The 20,443-nt window shown below is 40.6% G+C and overlaps 2 protein-coding genes across 2 annotated transcripts; one reads left to right on the top strand and one right to left on the bottom strand.

The window, feature by feature from the left end:
* Positions 1 to 500: 500 nt before the first annotated feature.
* On the bottom strand, positions 501 to 1,993 carry LOC306749013 (CD59 glycoprotein-like; the record flags this gene model as incomplete). Its single annotated transcript, XM_079232255.1, has 3 exons — positions 501 to 661; positions 1,048 to 1,155; positions 1,936 to 1,993. 3 exons carry the CDS (start codon positions 1,991 to 1,993, stop codon positions 501 to 503), a joined length of 327 nt encoding a protein of 108 aa, XP_079088381.1.
* Positions 1,994 to 5,726: 3,733 nt separating this feature from the next.
* slc39a4 (solute carrier family 39 member 4) lies at positions 5,727 to 20,096 on the top strand (the record flags this gene model as incomplete). The annotated part of the gene is made up of 13 exons (XM_079231524.1): positions 5,727 to 5,778; positions 13,687 to 13,898; positions 15,162 to 15,506; positions 16,729 to 16,930; positions 17,019 to 17,185; positions 17,340 to 17,523; positions 17,695 to 17,867; positions 18,044 to 18,238; positions 18,419 to 18,523; positions 19,089 to 19,143; positions 19,251 to 19,403; positions 19,687 to 19,874; positions 19,968 to 20,096. The coding sequence occupies 13 exons, from the start codon at positions 5,727 to 5,729 to the stop codon at positions 20,094 to 20,096; spliced, it is 2,160 nt and encodes a 719-aa protein (XP_079087650.1).
* Between the last annotated feature and the right edge of the window lie 347 nt (positions 20,097 to 20,443).

Genomic DNA, 20,443 nt, shown 5'->3' with positions numbered 1-20,443 from the left:
AACTTATGAACTCTTTATAAATCGTGCCTTAATATAAAAGTGGTAGCATTACTTCTTCTGACTCTTCTCACATACAAATCAAGTATTTTCAGGATCTTTAGAAAGAAATGCTGAATATCACAAAGTGCAGCACCTAAATCAAGATAGATGACAATAATTGTAAAATATATGTTTTCAGTATTTTCAGAATGTTTTCAGTAAATACAACTTGTATAAAGCAACATAGACAAGAAATAGTTTGCAGCGTCAATAAATGTAGAAAGACATGACCAGTAGACCCCTCAGTTTATTTATGTGTCACATCAGTCAAACATGTTTTGCTGTTGCTTTGCTGACCTCAGAACTTAAAGGTACACTTCCTCTAGAAAGAGGGTTGATATTGTAACTGCTAACCACATTAATGTATTTGTTATCAAGACTTTATTGTTGTGTGAACAATGTTCATCAGTGGGACCACAATTACGCGCTACATGGAAGAATCTACGTTTGTTTGTATTTAATTAACCAAACAAATCCTTAAACTTCTGAAGAAAACTTTTTTCTTGGCCATTGCAGAGTTTTGACTGACAGCAGTCAAATTCAAAGTCAGCGACGGAATATCTGGCGGCCAGAGTCATGAAGTCACAGTCTGCGTACCTCATACATCTAGTGTAGGTGTTTTCTGAGGGGAGGTGAGAGACACAGCATTAGTCTTGTGAGCATTACATTCATTAGAACATAAACCATTTCGCATTTCAAGGACAATAGCAGGCACTGCCAATTTAAAGAAAGACCAATCAAACAAATATTCAGAAGTATTTTCCTCCAAATATGATTTGTCGAGAAGATAACCATCAATCCCTTTGAAGAAATAAAATGAATCAAAAAAGTATTTTAAATAATTGGATAATGCTCAATGAAGTCCAGTGTCTTTTTTACTTGCAAACATACTGGATTTATTATTATTGCAACATCCAACAACTGAGCAAACTCTGTCCCCTGATGAAGCCCATGAGATGTGGGGAAAAGTTCCAGAGAATGGACCTTGTGCTAACAATGTTTTCTTACCAAAACTGGTGAGTTTAAGGCAGCTGTCTTCATCTTGGTTACACTCCTGTTTGACGTCACAGCTGTTGGAGGGGCCGTCGGGGCAGGAGTAACACTGCAGGGAGAGGCCTGGAGGATCCAGACAGAGCGCTTAAAACTGAAGTGGTGCAGCCAGTGCTCCCGCATGCAAAGTCATGTTCATGAGACGAGAAGATGGATACTACCAAGTGCTAAGACAGCGAATTTAAGGTTATTTTACAAAATGTCAAACTATTTATTAACGTCAGATACTGGAGGTGTTTGCTTTCATGGTCTGTGTACAGTTTTGGGATGTATTTTGATTTGGTTGATAAAATTGTGGAATTTGATATTGTAAAAACTGAAAAGTTAGATGAATTTCACCGAATAACACTGAAGAAGACATAGCCAAAATGGTACATTCTTCTTCCCTTTGTGTAAATTATAATAAATTAAAGGATGGTTGTCTGTAAAAATCCTAACAAAAATTATATAGGACTTTATTGTTGTATCCTTCACAAAACATGCCCCTGATATGTTGTATTTCATAAATACTGTATATTACAATCTTGTCAATGAACCAGAGCAAAAAGCTACGACACAACTGTGCACAAAGCAAACTGCATGTCCTGAAAGATCAAAGAAAATAGTATGAATGAATAGTTATCACTGACTCTGTATAGTGTGAACTGGAGGCACATGACAAGGGAGCAGAACGAGCAAGCTGCACACTGATGTGCCAAAACGTTCCCTCAGGCTGATATGTTTTCTCTTTGCGAAACATATAATCTCTCTGACTTAGCCCCACTTGGCTGCGCTTTTCAGGAGCAGAAAAAATAAACAGCGAGCAAAAGCAATTCTGATTCCTTCTTCAACCCCTTTTTTTCTTACCAAATCCAAACATAGCAAAGCTGACAGCCAGGCAAAACAACACAGAGCTCCTCATCATGACTGAAAGCACTGTCACGTCTGAAAATCAAATTAAAAAAGGAAAATTCACAATAGTGTCAAGGCTGGATTAAAGGGGCAGAGAATTGACTGTGCGAAAATAAAAAGGAAAAACATGTGCAGGGAGTCAATAACTAATAAAATATCACTTTAAATTACCTTGACAGAATGCAACAGAAATTATGACATAATTGAAATAAAGACATTCATTTGGAAGTACGGATAATATGTTTGATCATTCAAGTTACCAATAAAATAAACATTTTCACCACAATTTGTTAGTCATGAAGTCATATCACACTCACCTGTGAATGTGAAGAAGAGGCTTCTTGTTAAGGCATCAACAGGGAAAGTAAACAGACCATTTGTTTGGGTTCAGAGTCTATGTGTGGATTGGATTTAGACGTCTACAATGTTGGTCAATACAGAGCACTGTTTGTGTAATATGGAGAAATAATGAACCGATAGTTGTAATAGATTGTTTTCATGTCTTTTTCCGAATGAGAAATGTAGTAAAGGAATTCAATCGTTGGTATTCGTTTAACTCGGTTAACCCAAGATTTGGTAATGACAAGGGAGGAACTAGGAATGGAACTAGAAAGAGAGAAGGAGACGGGGAAGTAAAAGAGCTGTAAGGACAGGTCAGAGGTTGGTAGAGCAAAGAGGACGGTTGTTTACTTTACAGGATACAACATGAAGGGTTCACTACTGTGTTTTCTTAATCAGTTGTAAATTCATCTTTATTGGGATGATGGCAACCTGATGCAGCTCATAACACATTCACTCTGCCTAAAGTCTGCAGTCATATGGTGCCAGCGAAAAAACAATTATTGCTGAAGGGTTTGCCCTGAAAGTCTGTATAAGATCTCTATCTGACAAAGAAGGGGGTGAGTCAGCATGTTTCCACTGAGAGAGAGGCTGAAATGAATCTGTGTTGGTGAATGTAGAACAGACCGCTTAAGGAGGAAGAAAACAAACAGAACGGCAAAAAGAGTCTTAAAACTACGTAAAATTACAAAGAAAATGCACTGTGATACAACAAATTGTTTGAGTGCATCATGTTCATTTGGTAATCCCACAAACGCCATCCTGCTGCCGTAGCCTGTACACCAAATGTGTATTAATTCGCATCTAGAAACAGTCCCGAATAAAAGTACAATTTACTTTTGTTTGACTATTGTTTGCTGACAACTACAGTAGCCAGCAGGAGCTGAGCGACTAAATCATTGGTGTCTTTTAGTCTTTGCTAGTGATGAGAAAACTGTAGGATAATGGTAAATGTATCCTTTAAAACAGAACTGAAACTCCAGTCAGAGCAGACCTGTGAGCAACAGCATCTAAGGCTGAACATACAAAGGAAAGGGTTCTTCATTTGAGCGTTTCTTGGTTAATTAGAACCAAATGTACTTATTCAAGCCAGTTCCCCCAAAACAGGAACAAATATCATTTCTTTTAACAATGAAAACTGTCAGGTGAGCTGTTTTTATTATGACATTGTCCCTCTGTAAAATGACTCAACCTCCCACCACTGTCAGCAGCGACACAGATTTGATGTCAATAAACATTCAATCAGGACGGAAACCCTCCTCCGGGTATTATGGGTTTATAATCCTGAATTTGTCTTCTTTCTTCCTCCCAGTTTCTCTGCAGATCATCGTTCGCTTCAGAGCCTCTTGGAGGCGTGAAATCAGAGTTCAGCGACTCATTCACGTGCACCAGAAGCATGAAATCAAAGTTCATGTTACAGTTTTTCCACTCTAAGTATTTTCCTTTTGGACCTGCAGTTTAAGCCTCAGTACTTATAGAGGAAGAGAGAGAGATCAATTCAATGTGAATACTAGATAAGATCTGATTATAACCTGCGAAAAAGTTTATTGCAATAAAAAAGTTATGTCTTTGCCAACCTAGGAGTAATAACAATCAATTAAAGAGAATATTTTTTGTAGGGAATGCGGCCAGTGTCATGTTTAATTCAGAGAGGTTTGAAGTGTAATCGTGAATCATTTTTCCCGAGGGGAAGCTCAACATTTTCTCACAGAGTTTTAAATGTCGACATCTGAAAGCGACATGACTTTGCTTTGCCATTGCAGCTATTTAGGCTAATGACTTGCTGTCCTGCTGCTCATTACTTCTTGTCGGAGGTCGGGCTAAAGGCTGGTGTAATGAGGCAAACCAGAGCTTTCATTTCTTTCTGGTGTGGACTCTGCTTTTCCTTTGTGCTCACACCTCAGCTGACATAGATATTTTACTACAAGCAAGATAAGACTCAATACTATTCATTTAGACGTGAAGAAAACAGTTGACACCCTTTTCTCGACATGGCATTGTGTGATTCCAACTTTGTTTCTCTTCAGAGGCAGCTGGTTAATTAAAACTTCAAGCAATCAGTCCTTTTGTCCAAAGGTCAGCATTTGGACACCATGATGTAAATGTAAATCCTGAAATGTATTGACCCCATCCACACTGCAGCTAACTTGCAGTCAAATCTACAGGACACGTGTAACTCACCATTCACAAAGCTTAATCTCCCAATGAAGCGTCAGGGACCAAGTTGCATTGTGGGTAATGTAGGAGCCAGGTTTTGCAAAGAGACTATCCATCCCGTAGTCCAATAATGTTATCGAAGTGCAGTGCTGGTTTGGTGCAGCACAAATTCACAAATCCAAAGCTTCCAAGTCATGTTGTGTCTATATACAATTGCTAAGCTATGATTGAACATTTGACATGAATCTTGTGTGTGTTAAGTACGGAGCTTGATTCACGTTGTGGTTAGCTTAGCGTAGCATCAAGTCTGGAATATAGTCAGGCTCTATCAAAAGTTTAAAAAATGGACCTAGCAATCTCCCACTGCCTTATTTACACAAATTATTATATCTTGTTTGATTAATCCATACGTGGACACGAATGTTAAATAGACCTTTTGTGATTTTATGTTAAACTATCCATATTCCATTTATCTTCCTATTCTTCTGTTTCTCTTTTTCTCTCTTTTTCCCATCCCCCTTTGCTTTGTTTTCTGTTGCTCTCTTTTACTCTATTCATTCAATGTCTTTTGTCTCACTTTTTTCTTTCCGTCTGCTTCCATTCCTCTCTGTCACTCTCTCATTTCCCAGTCCACTGAGTTAAATATGAGGAAACCAAACCAATCAGGCCATGACATGGTTATTATTATTAAGTACTGAATTTTTTTTAATTCCCTCTTTCTCTCCGTCGTTACCATCGGTCTTTTTCTTCCCTTCCTCCACCTCTTTTTATTCTCTCTCTCTCTCAATCAGTATTCTGTCCATGTGTATGGATGAGAAATTTCAACACCGTAAGATTTAAATCCATGAATTAATAAAGCATTAACATTTGACCAACATGTGTGTGTGTGTGTGTGTGTCTGTGTGTGTGTGTGTGTGTGTGTGTGTGTGTGTGTGTGTGTGTGTGTGTGCTTGCTTGCATTTTTGAGGAGTCTTAAAAAAGCTTACTTACCGTGCACTAAGACACCATCTAGGTGCACATTCACAAGTCCGCACGAAAGTATTCACTCAGAGGGTCCACAAGGCACCCTGAATGAAAAGGGCATCTCTAAAAAAAAATCCTTAATACATGTAGATTTGCACAAACTATATGTATTATGCTAATCATGCTTCAACTGTGCAAAGTTTCTCACCTCATCCAGGGATTGAAGCACACAGTTAGAACTCTTCCTGTTGAGCTCATTTAAAACGAGTAGTATCTTCATCAGGGGGATGGGGGAGCGCCTGTTTGGACAAATGTTGCAGCAGCACAAACGAGACAGAGGTAGGTTAAGTATGGATCGCCAGCAATTGCAACACTCAAGAATAATTACAATAAAACATGTTGGGATTGGGTGAAAACTCTTGTCACAGAAGACTATTGACATATGATCACCTTTTAATGATTGAGATGTGGAACTTGATGGCAGACACTTGCCTATTCATACATCCAGCAGTCATGGAGAAATATCATGTTTCATTCGGAGTCATGCCTTTGTCCAGTGGATGAATGTAACTCTAATATTCTCTCTCTTGTATTGTAGCTCGGTATCTCTTTAGCATGCCCCAATGTCCACAAGCCAGTCGCTAACTGTGTCTGTCGCTTGTTTGGTGCCAAATAAAGTATATATCCATCCATCCATCCAACTCAATGTACAACTTGCCCGGTCATTTTTAGGACACTGACAGCTAAGCGGTGTCCCTACCCTTTAAATAGATATAGGGAGAAATTGTTTCCTCATTAAGGACGTAATTAACTCAATCAAGGAACGCTAAAGAGCACCAAAATACCAATTAAACTTCAAATATACAGTACCTGAATGGATAATGTGTGTGAGAAAGAGAGAGAGAGATAGAGAGAGAGAGAGAGAGAGAGAGAGAGAGAGAGAGAGAGAGAGAGAGAGAGAGAGAGAGAGAGAGAGAGTGTGTTTGTTATCTTGTGGTCGGGCATGTGAGGGTTAACACAGTAAATTAATAAATGTATGGAGGAGAGAGAGGAAACACCATAGGTAGTATAATTATCTGGAATGACCTGAGTGTCCATGCATGTAGGACATACCTCCCTTTCTCTCTCTCTCTCTCTCTCTCTCTCTCTCTCTCTCTCTTTCTCTAAATGTCACTGTTTTTCACTCATCCTCACCTTCCTCCATCTTAGTCTCAAAAAACACTCATAATCCCAGTTTGGGGGCTACATGTTTTTAAATCAAAGCCTATATGCTCATGACTAACAGGCAGGGAAAGACGGACCAGTTGTATCACGGGATCCATTAGGTCTTTGGAGCTTTACACAAACCCTGAACAACAATTCTGAATACGTTGGCGTCAACTGCTTTGTTTCTGACCAGACTTTATAGAAAACTGAACCTAAAAAAGGGAAAAGTGTCTGCCCTGCTGTTTAGTATGTCCAGACAGATATATGATGTAGTCATGATGGGATTGAATCCATCCACACTGTAACTTCTATTCTACCTCCTACCTCTAAATCTGGATGACTATGAACTCTAAATGGTGTTCTTTATTAATTAAAAAGAGAGAAAAGTGGGGTGATCCGGATTACAACTGGGAGAGATCCTTCATTCTTTTACCTCATTTCTCCCGATCGTTTTCTCCACAGGAAGAATGTGCAGCTCTGTAGGAAACTATCTTGGGAGATTATCAGTGTGTGTGTGTGTGTGTGTGTGTGTGTGTGTGTGTGTGTGTGTGTGTGTGTGTGTGTGTGTGTGTGTGTGTGTGTGTGTATGTGTCTGTGTGTGTGTGTGTGTGTGTGTGTGTGTGTGTGTGTGTGTGTGTGTGTGTGTGTGCGTGCGTGTGTGTGTGTGTGTAGGTGTGCGTGTGCGTGTGTGTGTGGATTACCGATGTTTGGTATTTATTTCCAGAGCTCCAGAAAGCTCTGTTTGACTTCTTTCACTACAGGGGGTCTTACTTCAATCAGATATTTGTGTGTCTGTGTGTGTGTGTGTGTGTGTGTGTGTGTGTGTGTGTGTGTGTGTGTGTGTGTGTGTGTGCGTGTAGGAGGGTGGGGGTGGCCATGTTCTTACCCAGGTTGTGGGGCGATATATCTGTTTACACAGTCACCTTGTGAGGACCCGCCCTCCTTATGGGCACGAAATGCAGGTCCCAGAATGTAAATCGTTACAATTTAGGGTGAAAATTGGTTTACAGTTAAAGTTAGTTTTAGGATTAGGTTATGGTTAGGGTAAGGCTGGTAGTGGTCATGGTTAGGGTTCAGGTCAGGATAGGTCTCCAGGAAATGAAAGTAAATCAGTGTAAGGTCCCCAAATGTCATGAAAACACGATTGTGTGTGTTTAACAGTATGTTTGTGTCTCTATGCAAGTCTGTATTTGTCCACTTTCAACATGCATGTCTTTGTATTTGCCTGTGTTTCAGCAGGTTTGTGCATATGTGTGTGTGTGCGTGTTTGTGCGAGTGTACATGTGGGTGTGGGTGTCGTCCAGGGAACATATAACTGGATTAGCCGTCATGCTTATATTTCTGTAATGGAAACATCAGCCTCAGAAAGAAAGTCGGGCTGAGGGCAAGCAGCAAGTGCGTGTGCGTATAGTGTGTGTGTGTGTGTGTGTGTGTGTGTGTGTGTGTGTGTGTGTGTGTGTGTGTCTGTGTGTGTGTGTGTGTGTGTGTGTGTGTCTGTGTGTGTGTCTGTGTGTGTGTGTGTGTCTGTGTCTGTGTATACTGTGAGAGGAGCTTCATTGTCCAAGATGCTTCATGTTTGCTTCATTACTGCACCAAGTGGTGACTGGCAGTGTAAGAATATTTTCTAAAATAGTATTTTCCAACCCTGGATCACACACTTCACACAAAAGAGTATTTTTAAGAAGTAATTAAGTAAAAGAACAAAACAAAAATCTGAAATCCTAACCAACAGTTCATCTTTTCTGGTGCTTTCATGTTGTTTCTGTCTCTGGCAGGAGGTGCAAAAGACCCTTGAAGCTTTTCTGTGAGCCACATATTCCTCTGTGGTACACAAACAGTTATATTGTCCTATTATTTTGTTCGAGAAAGGGGTTTATTTTCAAAGCAGGTAGATTGATTTCTTGAACATCAATCGATTCTGGAGCATTTTTTTGAATGACTGTAGAGAAATGGCAGAATTTATTTATTTGACTGTACTATATTTTGAAATATGTATTGCAACCCTCTTGAGATAAAGGATAGTGCATCAAGTGTTTATTAAGTGTTAATTATATGGGCACACAAGTTTAATATTCTGAATAGGCTTCCAGCGATGTAGGTTTTCCGTATGACACCATTTATTTGGATAAGTGATTCAGAATTTGGTATATCCTTTTTAATATACTGTTTACTTCTAATTATGTTATTAGGCTAAGTGATATGTTTGTTGACTTAAAGATGTACAGTTTGGATTAAATCAGTCTTTGTGTTTTTGTGTTGTGTTTTGCAATTTTGTGTGTGTTTGTGTACAGTACTCTGATATATACTCTGCATATGTGTGTGCGTGTCAAGGGAGGTCACAGTGTTCGACTTGATGAATGTGTGTGTCGAGAACATCTACAGGTTTGCATGACAGACGATGTAACAGAGAGTGACAGGACGATGGGGGGTGTAAAAACAGGTCACTGGACAGTGTGTGTTTTGTCTCAAAGATTAGCAGTGCAGGGGACAACATGACTGTGTGTGTGTGTGTGTGTGTGTGTGTGTGTGTGTGTGTGTGTGTGTGTGTGTGTGTGTGTGTGTGTGTGTGTGTGTGTGGCAGGGGCAGATGTCCGGGGTCCCATGCCATAAGGGAGCTTGTGTGTGTGTGTCGCTGTCTGTTCATGTGTGTGAAGTGATGTGCAGCCAATCAACTCAATATCCTTCCCTTCAGTGGTTTTGAGATTGTCGGCGAGTGACTATTGATGCGATTTTGGTTTTGACTCGAAGCAACAGAAAGTCAGAATCTTTGACTCTCACCACACCAGATAACCGAGTTCAAACAAAACAATACTATAACTGCTTTGTTGAATGCAGAGCAAAGTTTGCCATTTTTCTGAATACAACTGTTCCTGTTGGTAGCTGACAAGAAAAAACTTTCTCCTGCAATTAACTCCTTGGAAAAACCAGCTTCTTGATTTTTTGCAATAATTATGTTATGAGTAGTATTTTATCACGTTCACAGTATAGCAGAGTAATATTTCAAAAATATAAACACATTTCTAACAATCTTTTCTTTTTTTCTAAATGAACAGCCATTCATTTTGAAACTAATATCACATAATAAAATGAAACAAATACAGCATATTAATTGTTATTCATTACAATTTTAAAAGTTAGGAGCTTCCCTCGGCTATCAAAAACCTGGACAGGACTCATTCAAAAATGAGTTGATCACTTTACCACATGTTGTTTTCTTTTCTTTTTTGGAGGGGGGGGCTTTCAGAAGTATGGCAAGACTGCATCTCACATCTATGTTTGATGTGATTACACAGAGCAGCTGCACCACCTGGTGGTTAATACAGTCATTGTTTCCCCCTCTTGTTCTGACGCTTTCCTTGTCATTGTGTCTTAGCCTCATAAACTTAATGAAACATGTAAAGAATGTTTATTTTGCTGAGGTCAGGTTCATCTTGTGTGTGGACGTGTTGAAGCAGACTATAGTACAGCACACACACAACTGCCATGGCTGCACAAGGCAGCAGGCAGGAAAAAGAGTGAGACCCAAACTCAGACACAGGGAGCAGGAGGATGATATGGGTGATTGGTTTTTATAAACAAAACTACAAAGGGAGTGAGGCTGGTCAGTCTAAAATCAAATCAGTGGATCCACATCTGTAACAACAAACCAAAAGTCTGAAAAAGGGATAAGATACACAGGTATATGTAATATGAGAGTTGACTCCAGAAAACAGCAGATAAACCAACTACCAACAGAGAAAAGACAGGACTATAAATACACAATAAATTAATCAAACAGCAAGACACAGGTGGGAAGACATGAGGGCAAGCTGATTGCAATGAAACTATGGTAACAGAGCGAGGCTGACGAAACTAATTAAACACAGGTGATAAAAGAAGAAGGGAAAACCACAAACACAGGACACATAAGGCAAGGATTACCAAATAAAAAAAAACAAGTCCAGAGAAACCCTGACACACAGCATTATGAAGTAAAAACGTGACAAAAATAGAAATATGTTGTTTTTGTATTACAATAATAAAGCTGCAAGTGGCAATCCCAGGTTCAAACCCTCTCCCAGCCAACAAAAGGAAGCAGCTCAATTGTCAAAATCTAAGCCACAAGTAGCAGTGAGCGACTATCGGGCTTCACAGAGTTTAACAAAGTCCCTTCAGTTGGTTTAATTATGTCTAAAGAAGGAGTGAGAGCAATCTCACACTTGTTTCATCATGACAGTGTGTTCAGCATTTAAATACACTCAAAGTAATAGTTTTTGCTCCCCCTTAATCAGACTTGAATGAAACTTGGTTTCATTTAGTCAGAATTGCTAAAAGACTACTTGACTCATGGACTATTTCCTGCTAAGCCTCGCTCTTCACAATGTACATACGTACCTAACTTACTTCACATTTGTCACACAATTAACTTATGTACATTTAACCAAGTATAATAAAAGGTATTTGTATATGTTGTATAACAAATATCAAATATATTTAAATAAATAAAACAAAGTGAACAGTCGGTACAGAAATGTTATGAGGTTTTCCGCGTTAAATGAATATGACAACTGGGTGTTTTGTCGGACTGAACTGATGGACTGATGTTGTTTATTCTACTTTTCATCAGCTTCATTGACCAACATAAGAGTTAACCAGAAATTAAGGATGCTATTGACAACATTAATAACATTCAGCCACTAGATGTTGCACTCCACCTTGCCTGTTCCATTGCATTCACTTCACAACAACTGGTGGCCAGTTCAGGGATGTATGGAGAAGTGTGCATCATTACTTATGTTGTGTATTTAGTCATGGGTTTGACAGAATGTTATCACATTTTACAATATGTAAGATAGCAGATAAGTGAGCAAGAGGGTCAAAGTTCACGAAGCCATGTTATGAAGAAGCAGCATGTCCTAATTGAATACATACTGCATGCAATAAACCATACTTTTAAAGGTCAGCTGCAGAATATAAAGTCAAAGTATGCAAATGGTAACACAGCTTTAGAGCTCACCACATATTCTGCACAGTTACTTTATACTGTGGTGGTTCAAGATTCACGTAAAGTATGTATAATCTTAGCATATGCGTATCTCGTTGTAGGTAGCGTTTTGCTTGTCATCTAATCTGTGATTCTGAGATGAGTGTCATGAATCATTTCCAGCAAATTGGTTCGCAATAAGGTTTATTTCCTGAGGCTTCATATGCTCACAAAACAACCTGTTGGCCAAAGTGTAAAACAGGCAGATGTCTTACAGTTTTTCTCAACCATGTCATTTGTGATATAGGCCAATGTATTTTTCCCCAGTAGACCAATTGTCTTGTGAGTAATGCAGTAAAGGTCTGAAACCATAGAAGCCTCGATACGCGCTTCACAAAAACGTCCTGGAATAATCGACACATGCTCCGAAACCACAGCACAGCACGTTACATGATTTTATCTAAGACCTGATTTATACTCCTGCGGCCGTCCGCCTATGCGTTCGGCACCTCAAGCCAGGCATACATACTTTGCTGAAAAGTTGGGCATTTTATTTTTATTTTTTGGAACTAGCCTCAAGTGGCCATTAGAGGAACTGTTTTTGTCACTTCTGCATTGGCTTCATTTCTCAACACCGGAGGTTGGCTCTTTGGTTACGCTTGATTTGCTTGACTGAACCTCACTATAAAGCACTGCAGGCCACTGATGAAAGCATCAGCTGACAGATCATTGGACATCTCAACATGACTGGCACTAGAGGAAAAGCATATAAAGAGCAGGCCATATCTTTTGTGTTCCTTTTGACCTTGTTTAGTCAGGAATAGGCTGAATTAAGCGGAGAGGGTTCCTTTTGTTCTCTCGGGAGGTTACAGGAGTTCTCCCAGGATGTAGGATGTACCAGATCAATGTAATCCTGGGATCCAATAGCCATTGGACTGGATTCCATTGACAGCCTTGTTGTTAAACCCTTTCCTGGTAGTGTGCAATAATCAATTGTGTGATATGATGCTGCTCCCTTGGGAGGACTGGCTGGTGCTTGAATGAGTGAGGAAGGACTGAACAATGTACAGAAGTCTTCCTCCCACCTTGAGCACAGCATCTCTGTCGAGACATCAAGATGATATAGCTTGTTGTTGCTTGGTAGCAGATTCCCTTTGCTAAGTGTCTTTGTTTCTTCCTGATATGCTTGTCTTTGCAGGTGTTTTGATGATCACAAGCTCTTAGTATTGTCGTTCACTTACAGTGGAGCGTTTATTTGATTTGGTCTTTTAGGAGTGCGGATAACTTGAGCCCAGCATGAGAACTCTACGGTCAGTGAGACTCACTTGTCCAACAGTCCTTGTTTGCAATGTTTGAACCTTCCTTACTTCTTGGTTTCCATTTGGATGTTTCAGAGTCTCCTTTACTGGAGGATATATTTGGTTTTCCCAAAGGAACTCAGGAAACATGGGCCAATTGAATGACAGAAGTGCATCCGTTCTGATGAATAGAACACATAAGCAGGATACTCATGTGAAACCAAACCACAGTGGAGGTTGACCATTAGAGGTTTTTATTTCATATGGTTGGAGCACAGAATACAACTCTTTAATCCTCATCCTACCTCATCCTACCAACATACAAGGACTTAAAGACTACTGGGGTCTCTGGTGACCCCTGATAATAAACTACTGTAAGAAACAACTATCATTGCAAAATATAAACATATTCTCTCTTAAAACATGTAAATAGTTATGCGTGTGTGGGATGGGGCTTAAAGGGCATTAGGTGCAAATCTGTAAAAATCAAATCGATCTTGAAATTTGATCTTTCAGCCTGCATGCCTACAGGGTGTGTTGGCTGAGCAGGTGACAAGGGGTTTAATAAACCGGTATAGAACAGCACGAGCCACGTCTCAGCCAATCACAATACAGGTTCAGCAAACGTGTAGTGGTTTAAAACTGATAGCAGCCGTGAGCTGAGCTCTGTACAGCTCTATGTCTCTGTAGAAATACCTTGGGACTGTACCAGCTTCTGTCAGCCTGCTTTAATTATTTTTCATTCAAATTAATTAATTCTTATAAAAGCATTTTTTAAAGAAAGCCTTAAGATGTTTTTTCCCACGCTGATGATTCTTGCCAGTTGGGGTTTCTTCAGTTCTGTTTCTGGGTCTCCCTCTGTGGAGGAAGTGTATAGGGCTGTGCTCAGCGTTGTGTCTCCAGGACAGCATTATCTGAACAGGGAATCCCTCGGCTCTGTCTTTAATACACTGGAGAAACGTGTGCAGTGTGGCGAAGTGTCGTGTGAAAAGGTACGTTTTATTAGGCTTAACTCGCAGCCAGGCGAGAGAGCCAGGTCGCTGACTTCAAGTGGTGCGGAAAGAGGTCGAGGTCCAAAGGCTATTAACTCACCGGCACACTCTCACATATTTAAAGTAGATTTCTTGATAGGAATTTTTAAATAGATTTAGTTAGTAATAGGCCTCTTTACAGGACAGACTTTTTTTTTAAGTTGTAAGACTATATTTTTTAACTCTTAATTCTTCTCTTTCCTCCTGTGGGAGTTTCTGAGACAGGATTGATTGTTAGCAGCCTATAGAGTTAATGTATATAGGCTATATATAAATATATCTCTATATATACTGATTTTGTCACAATCTTTACTAGAGCAGCTTTGCGATGAAGACAGAGGTGACACAAATAGTACTTGTTCCAACAGCAAGCTTCCACAACCAAACAATGAGGACAGCCAAGACCCCATTTTGTCACAATCTGGCTCAAAAGTACGTGACAAAGGCAGAACACGCGGTCTGTAAATACTGAAACATTTTTACTTTAAGGAACTTTAATTTTGTGTTGATTTTAGCGGTCCTTGTGGACAAAAGCGATAGTGTTTTCCGAGCAGCAGATTCCCTTTCCTCATTTTACTGCAGCAGTGTCTGGCAGTCTGCCCCGCTCAGACCGGCGGGAGTCTGAGCTGAAAGTTAGAAGTTCCTCACAGTAACTTTACCTTTTATTGAGTCAATTAAGTAAGTAATACAATAGGGTGTGTTTGTCAAGTCAGTAGGCAATGTTTGCAATGTGTGAGGAGTTTGTGTGTGAGTGCATGTTCTACCCGCCTTGTGGGGACGTGCATTTTCGGAGTCCCCACAATGCACTTTAGGAATGACCAAAAGGATCTTGCAGGTCTGATTTAAAGCCTTTAGCCTGCTTAGATGTGTTGCATCTCTTACAAGATTTCAGCTCCATCCATCAATTTCCAGGAGCAAAGGATGGAACACAGCCAGCAACAAGGACAAGATAGGGCCAATCCCGAGGAAGGTCACAATTTATATTGTCACCCTCTTCTTGTTATCTAAAGAAGTTGCTTCTTGTAGAAGGCAATAAAAGCAACCGATATTCAGAGTCATTATATTACAGGATTGCAATCAATGCAATGTGCATATCTCTTTTTTAAATGAATCACACCTTGTCTTTGTTTCTGTATAAGTTGTTAGGCTGTTGTGAAAATCACTAAATTAGTAACTGTATTGTTTTACTAACATAGATCCGTTTGGGTTTTTCCCTGGGCGTAGTGTGATCTATCGGAGGCGTTTCACCAGCTGATCAGCGATCACTCCACCCACGGAGAGCATAAAACCGAAAAGGGCAGAAAAAGTGAAACCATCAGTGTGTCTCAGTTCACTGCTCTCGCTGCTGGATGCGTCCTGTACCTCTCCTCCCCTGGTCTGGTCTGCACCGCGGCGAGGCAGGGGACATGGGGACAGGAGGCCCAACGCTTCCTACGGAAAAAATCACACCAGGATCACCAGGAAGAGAGCGAGCGGCACCAGGACCGTGAACTCGTGCACATCGATGTTCATGAGTTGAAGGTCCTGCTAAAAGAGCTTCACGACCACTATGAGCCCTCAGACAGAGAGGTAAACATAAGACAACAGCAAAGTGGGTGTTAGTAGACCAAACTAGAAGTGCTTATTTTTGTATGTCTTTTCATCAATTGTTGTTCTATGAAAAACAAAACATTACTGCTTTGTAATGTTTAAAATAACTTCTCAAGACTTTGCTTTTTCCCTGTCAAATACTGATGTTTACTCAAAGAACTTCCTTGAGTGTAAGTTTTGCAAAGGAAACATTAGTCTGGTTAAATTGCTTGTCTCAGATTTCTGATGAGGTTCCGCCTGAGGACATAGTTCAGCTGTAGAAGGCCACTAGCTAAAAAAGGTTGCCAACACGTGAATTTGATTATGCAACGATGCGTTATGCTGTCTAGAAAATTGGCACTGTAATTCACTACTTGGCAACCGGGCAGCGTGTTTACGACCCTCCGTGTTCTCTGACGGTATCCTTCCTGGGTGTGGGTTATTATGTGTACAGGGTGACTGGGCTCATGGCCGTATATATCGCACTACATATCTTATCATACTTGGTTGATCAGCGAACAGTAGACCTACAAGGCTTTGCCCTGTACTCGGCCACACCACTGTAGCAACCACCATCATCATGATGAAAAGAGCCCTCTTTAAAGGTTTTGTCATTATCATGAGACACAAGATTTAATGTCTTCTTTTTTTTAAGTCAACATTATTATTTATAGCTGAAGACAAAACAATAAGGAGTTAACAACACACACTGGTTCAATTGTGTATTTCATGAATCAGGATTAGCAAGAGAAAGGTTTCTGGAAGTGACATCATAAACATACATTACTGAATCACCTTCCCAAAGCTAATATTAAATATTCTACTATTGAAAGTTCTGTCAAGAATTTGGTATAGTTGTATGCAGTTATCTGGCAAACTGTTCAATCATAAACCAAAACAGCTGGTCAAAACAAGATGCTACTTGCTAAACAAAATGTCAACTCTATTGTAATTGAGTTGTGGCTCGAACAAAGGATTAAGTCATTAAATTGCTTGTTTTGTCCATCAAACAATCCAAAGATATTTAATTTAGAATTAAATAAAGACAAAAATAGCAGAACGTTTTCTGTTAGGTCCTCACAAATGGGAAGCTGAGCCTGGAATATGTTTGACCTTATTCATTTAAAAATCTCTTAAAGCTCTAATTGAGTAAAACTGTCTTTTGGTTATATCCCTACCTTTGCTCTGTGTCCTTCCTCTCCCTTATCCCTATGGTAACCAGAGCTGTGTAACAGCCGCTGACATCACAACAGAGGTCGACCCATCATCACCAGATCAGAGACAGGAAGCGGGTGCAGTTTTGGGCCGCGTCCTGTATCACGCCTTGCAAGGGCACTGCTTCATTAGCCGCTCCCTGCCTGAGGAGAGCTTCTTCCTGGACTACATCATGGACCGTCTGGGGCCGGAGAACTTCACCATCACGGGTAAATAAATGTCCATCAGAAACACAGAAAACACAGAAAAACAGGCACATAGGACTAGTTTTGCTAATGTTGTATTTGTGTTGTGTAGATTTGGAGTCTTTAATGAGCAGTCTGAACATCGGACATTTCCCCAAACATGAGCACGAACACCAGGAAGACCATCACGCTGATCACGATCACAGTGGCTTAAGACGGAAGAAGAGGAGCAGCCTTGAACATCAAGAGAGGAATGGAGGAAACGCCACCTGGAATCAGGTACACATACCAACACATAGAAGCAGGTCTCTCATGGATTTCACTGCATGATAAATGTCCTTGTTTCCATTCATCTTCACAGAGAAATGCAAGGTAACACATACAGTTTGTTGGAGCTAACCAGTCGTTAACAGACTATTTTCTTTTCTCCCAGTTCTGCGCCTCAGCTGAGGAGCTGGTCCTGATCTACGGCCTGACGGACAACAGCTCGCTCTCCTCGGGCCTGGGTCGGACGGACTTGGCTCGGCTCAGCCCTGCACTCGTCCAGCAGATCCTGAGCGGAGCGTGTGCGGACATCACAGAGCCACCGACACCAAATGGCCTCACCACGACTGAGAGTAAGGGTGCATCTTCTGAAAGACCAAACAATTAAGAACAAAGGTTGCACTTGAAAGAACCCATTCTGATCCACAAGCAAAATATCAATAAAGCTATCCGGGTAACAAAGTCCATGTCATCTTGACATGTTGATAACTGACCTTCACCCGCCTCTTCTCTTTCTCTTGTAGAATACGTCTATGCAACCATTGCCAATATGGTGATAACATTGACGTCCATGTTTGGCATTGTCGTGCTGCTCTGTACCGCCTGCACCAGTGTGTTCCAGTTGTGTATCCAGTTTTGCATCAGCCTGGCTGTAGGTTCACTGACTGGAGATGCCTTACTCCACCTGACACCCATGGTGAGTGATTTCCACATGTTTAAAGCTCTGACTAAAGCTATGTTTTATTTATTTTTTAGCTGAAATGTATTGCAGCGATAGGATTTTTTTCATAAACACACCAGGACGTTTTGTCATGGCATCAACAATCATGGTGATTGTCGTGCAGCATATACTCATTTTGACTGCGTGTCCAGTTTTTAGGTTTACATGTGCACTCAGACAAAACCAACAGCAACAAGCACTCACATGCTTACCATGAAGAAACTCCAGACTACATTTACAAGATGTTGGTACTGATTGGCGGGATCTACTACTTTTATCTGATGGAAACAATCTTCTCTCTGGTTGCATATAAAGATAATCATCACCATCATCAACATCATCATGGGGTAAGAGAAACATAATACACAGAAATAGGTAAATACAAATAAAAAAACAAACATAAAATCCAGTTGTGACTTTTCAAACATTGCTTTGGTAATTAAGGGAACCTAAATGGGATCCTGACCTTCAATAAAAAAAAGTTACTAATTCTCTCTCTCTTTCTCTCTTTCTCTCTCTCTCTTAAGGAAGAAGCAGAGCCTCACCACTGTGACCACGGTCAGGTTTTAGAGATGTATGAACAGGAGAGGAAACAAAAAGACAAGTCACAGTCAGCATCGAGAGTGGACCTGGTGAGGAACATACGTACAGCAACATGCAAATGCTGCTGCTTTATTTCAAGGGGCTCTAATTCATCTGCACCAATATGGGAGGGCACCTCTTAATATAGTACAAATAATCAAAAGATTTTAAACCTGTTGACCAAAACCTGTTTAAGTATGTTAATCTCTGGAGAAAAAAATACTATTGAAATGTAGAAAATGAAAGTGACCCTCAAAGTGTGTGAGGGTCACAATGCTGCATTCACATGAAATCAGGCCGCAGACAACAAACAGAGAAACGACAGAAAACCAAACACTAGTGATGACATGTTGATGGAATTAAATATATCAAATACAACTTTGTATTTGATATATTTACTTTTTTATTGAACTATTCTAGTAATGCATGTAACTATAAAAAAATAATCTTTCTCTTATTATTTTATTGCAAACTTAAACAACGTTCTCCTTGTGAGAGGGAGTTAAGTAATATATCTCCATCAGCAGCATATCTGCCTGACTCCATGTGAATGCAGCATGATATGTCAATAACAGGACTTGTTACTGAATGTTTAATGTAACGTGCACATTTCAGGTTGGCAATGAAGACAATGAGAAATCTCTTTCAGAGCCAAAAGAGCGCACCAGAGGCAAGTCAACTTATTTCCAGTACAAAAAAACAAGCATCATCAAATTGTGATGGTGCCGATCCTCGTGGCTACTCAACCTTTAACGACTACTTTGCCCGCCTCCACAGAACAGCGCCTGCTGCCTTATATGATAACTATCGGCGACAGCATCCACAACTTTGCAGACGGCTTAGCAATGGGCGCAGCTTTCTCGCTGTCATGGAAGTCCGGTCTGGCCACATCACTGGCTGTCCTCTGCCATGAGCTACCACATGAACTGGGTAAAGAAAACACACAAAGACGAGGCAGCGTCTGGTTCCGTCATCAAAGATTTCTTACCATCGCCCTGTGTTTTGAGGGCGGCTGTAGTTCATGGTAGCCGCAAGGTAGCCGGTTCAATCCCTGGTCTCCCCCTAGTTCGCAGGTCAAAGTGTCCTTGAGCCAGACACTGAACACGCAGTTGCAGCGCACTGCTCCTTAGTTAATAAGGATGGGTTAAAAGCAGAGACCAATTTCCCCAAGCGGATTAATAAAGGATAATTTCTTCTTCTTTCCCCTCTCCAGGGGATTTTGCCATTTTGCTCCACAGCGGCATGTCTGTCCGCAAGGCGTTGCTTCTGAACGTCGGCAGCGCCATGACCTCATTCGTCGGCATGTACATCGCTCTGTCCGTGGCCACTGACCTCGCCACCAAACAGTGGATAGCGGCCATTTCTGCAGGCCTCTTCCTGTACGTCGGGCTGGCTGACATGGTGAGTGTTTGTCATTACAGAACAACTTGCCAGACAATACACACCTTGACTGGCATCAAAAGGAACTCCCATCTCTCCTCTTTTCCCTTCCAGCTCCCCACCATGGTCCACATCAGCAACAAGAAACCCTGGCTGATGTTTCTGCTGCAGAACCTCGGCCTTCTGACCGGGTGGGGCACTCTGCTGCTGCTGTCACTTTACGAAGAGAGAATCAGCTTTTAAAACAAGACTGTTAAATGGGTTCATCTTACTTGTGATATAATCTATGAAGATCACAGTAACATGACTGGGTGTTTATGGACATTCCTCGTATATGACCAGGGTGAGACTTTTGGTCTTCTAGGCATAAACAGCCGGTCAGATGGAGAACTAATCCAGTCACATAAATTGAAAAAAAATGTCTGTACCACCCAAATGCCTTTAACTCCAAAACATCTCGACCATATTTGTGTCTATTTGACCATCTCTCAAATGTTGTTCACTAACAGCTTGTGCAGAAAACATGCACAGCAGCTTCCTTGTGAACTTTCCTGTATATTTCTAGCAAGACAGTGGATTTCCATTGTATT

The sequence above is a fragment of the Taurulus bubalis genome (assembly GCF_910589615.1).
Source record: "Taurulus bubalis genome assembly, chromosome: 16".
In the NCBI taxonomy this organism is placed as follows: domain Eukaryota; kingdom Metazoa; phylum Chordata; class Actinopteri; order Perciformes; family Cottidae; genus Taurulus; species Taurulus bubalis.
This window is presented reverse-complemented; position numbering and strand designations above follow the sequence as displayed.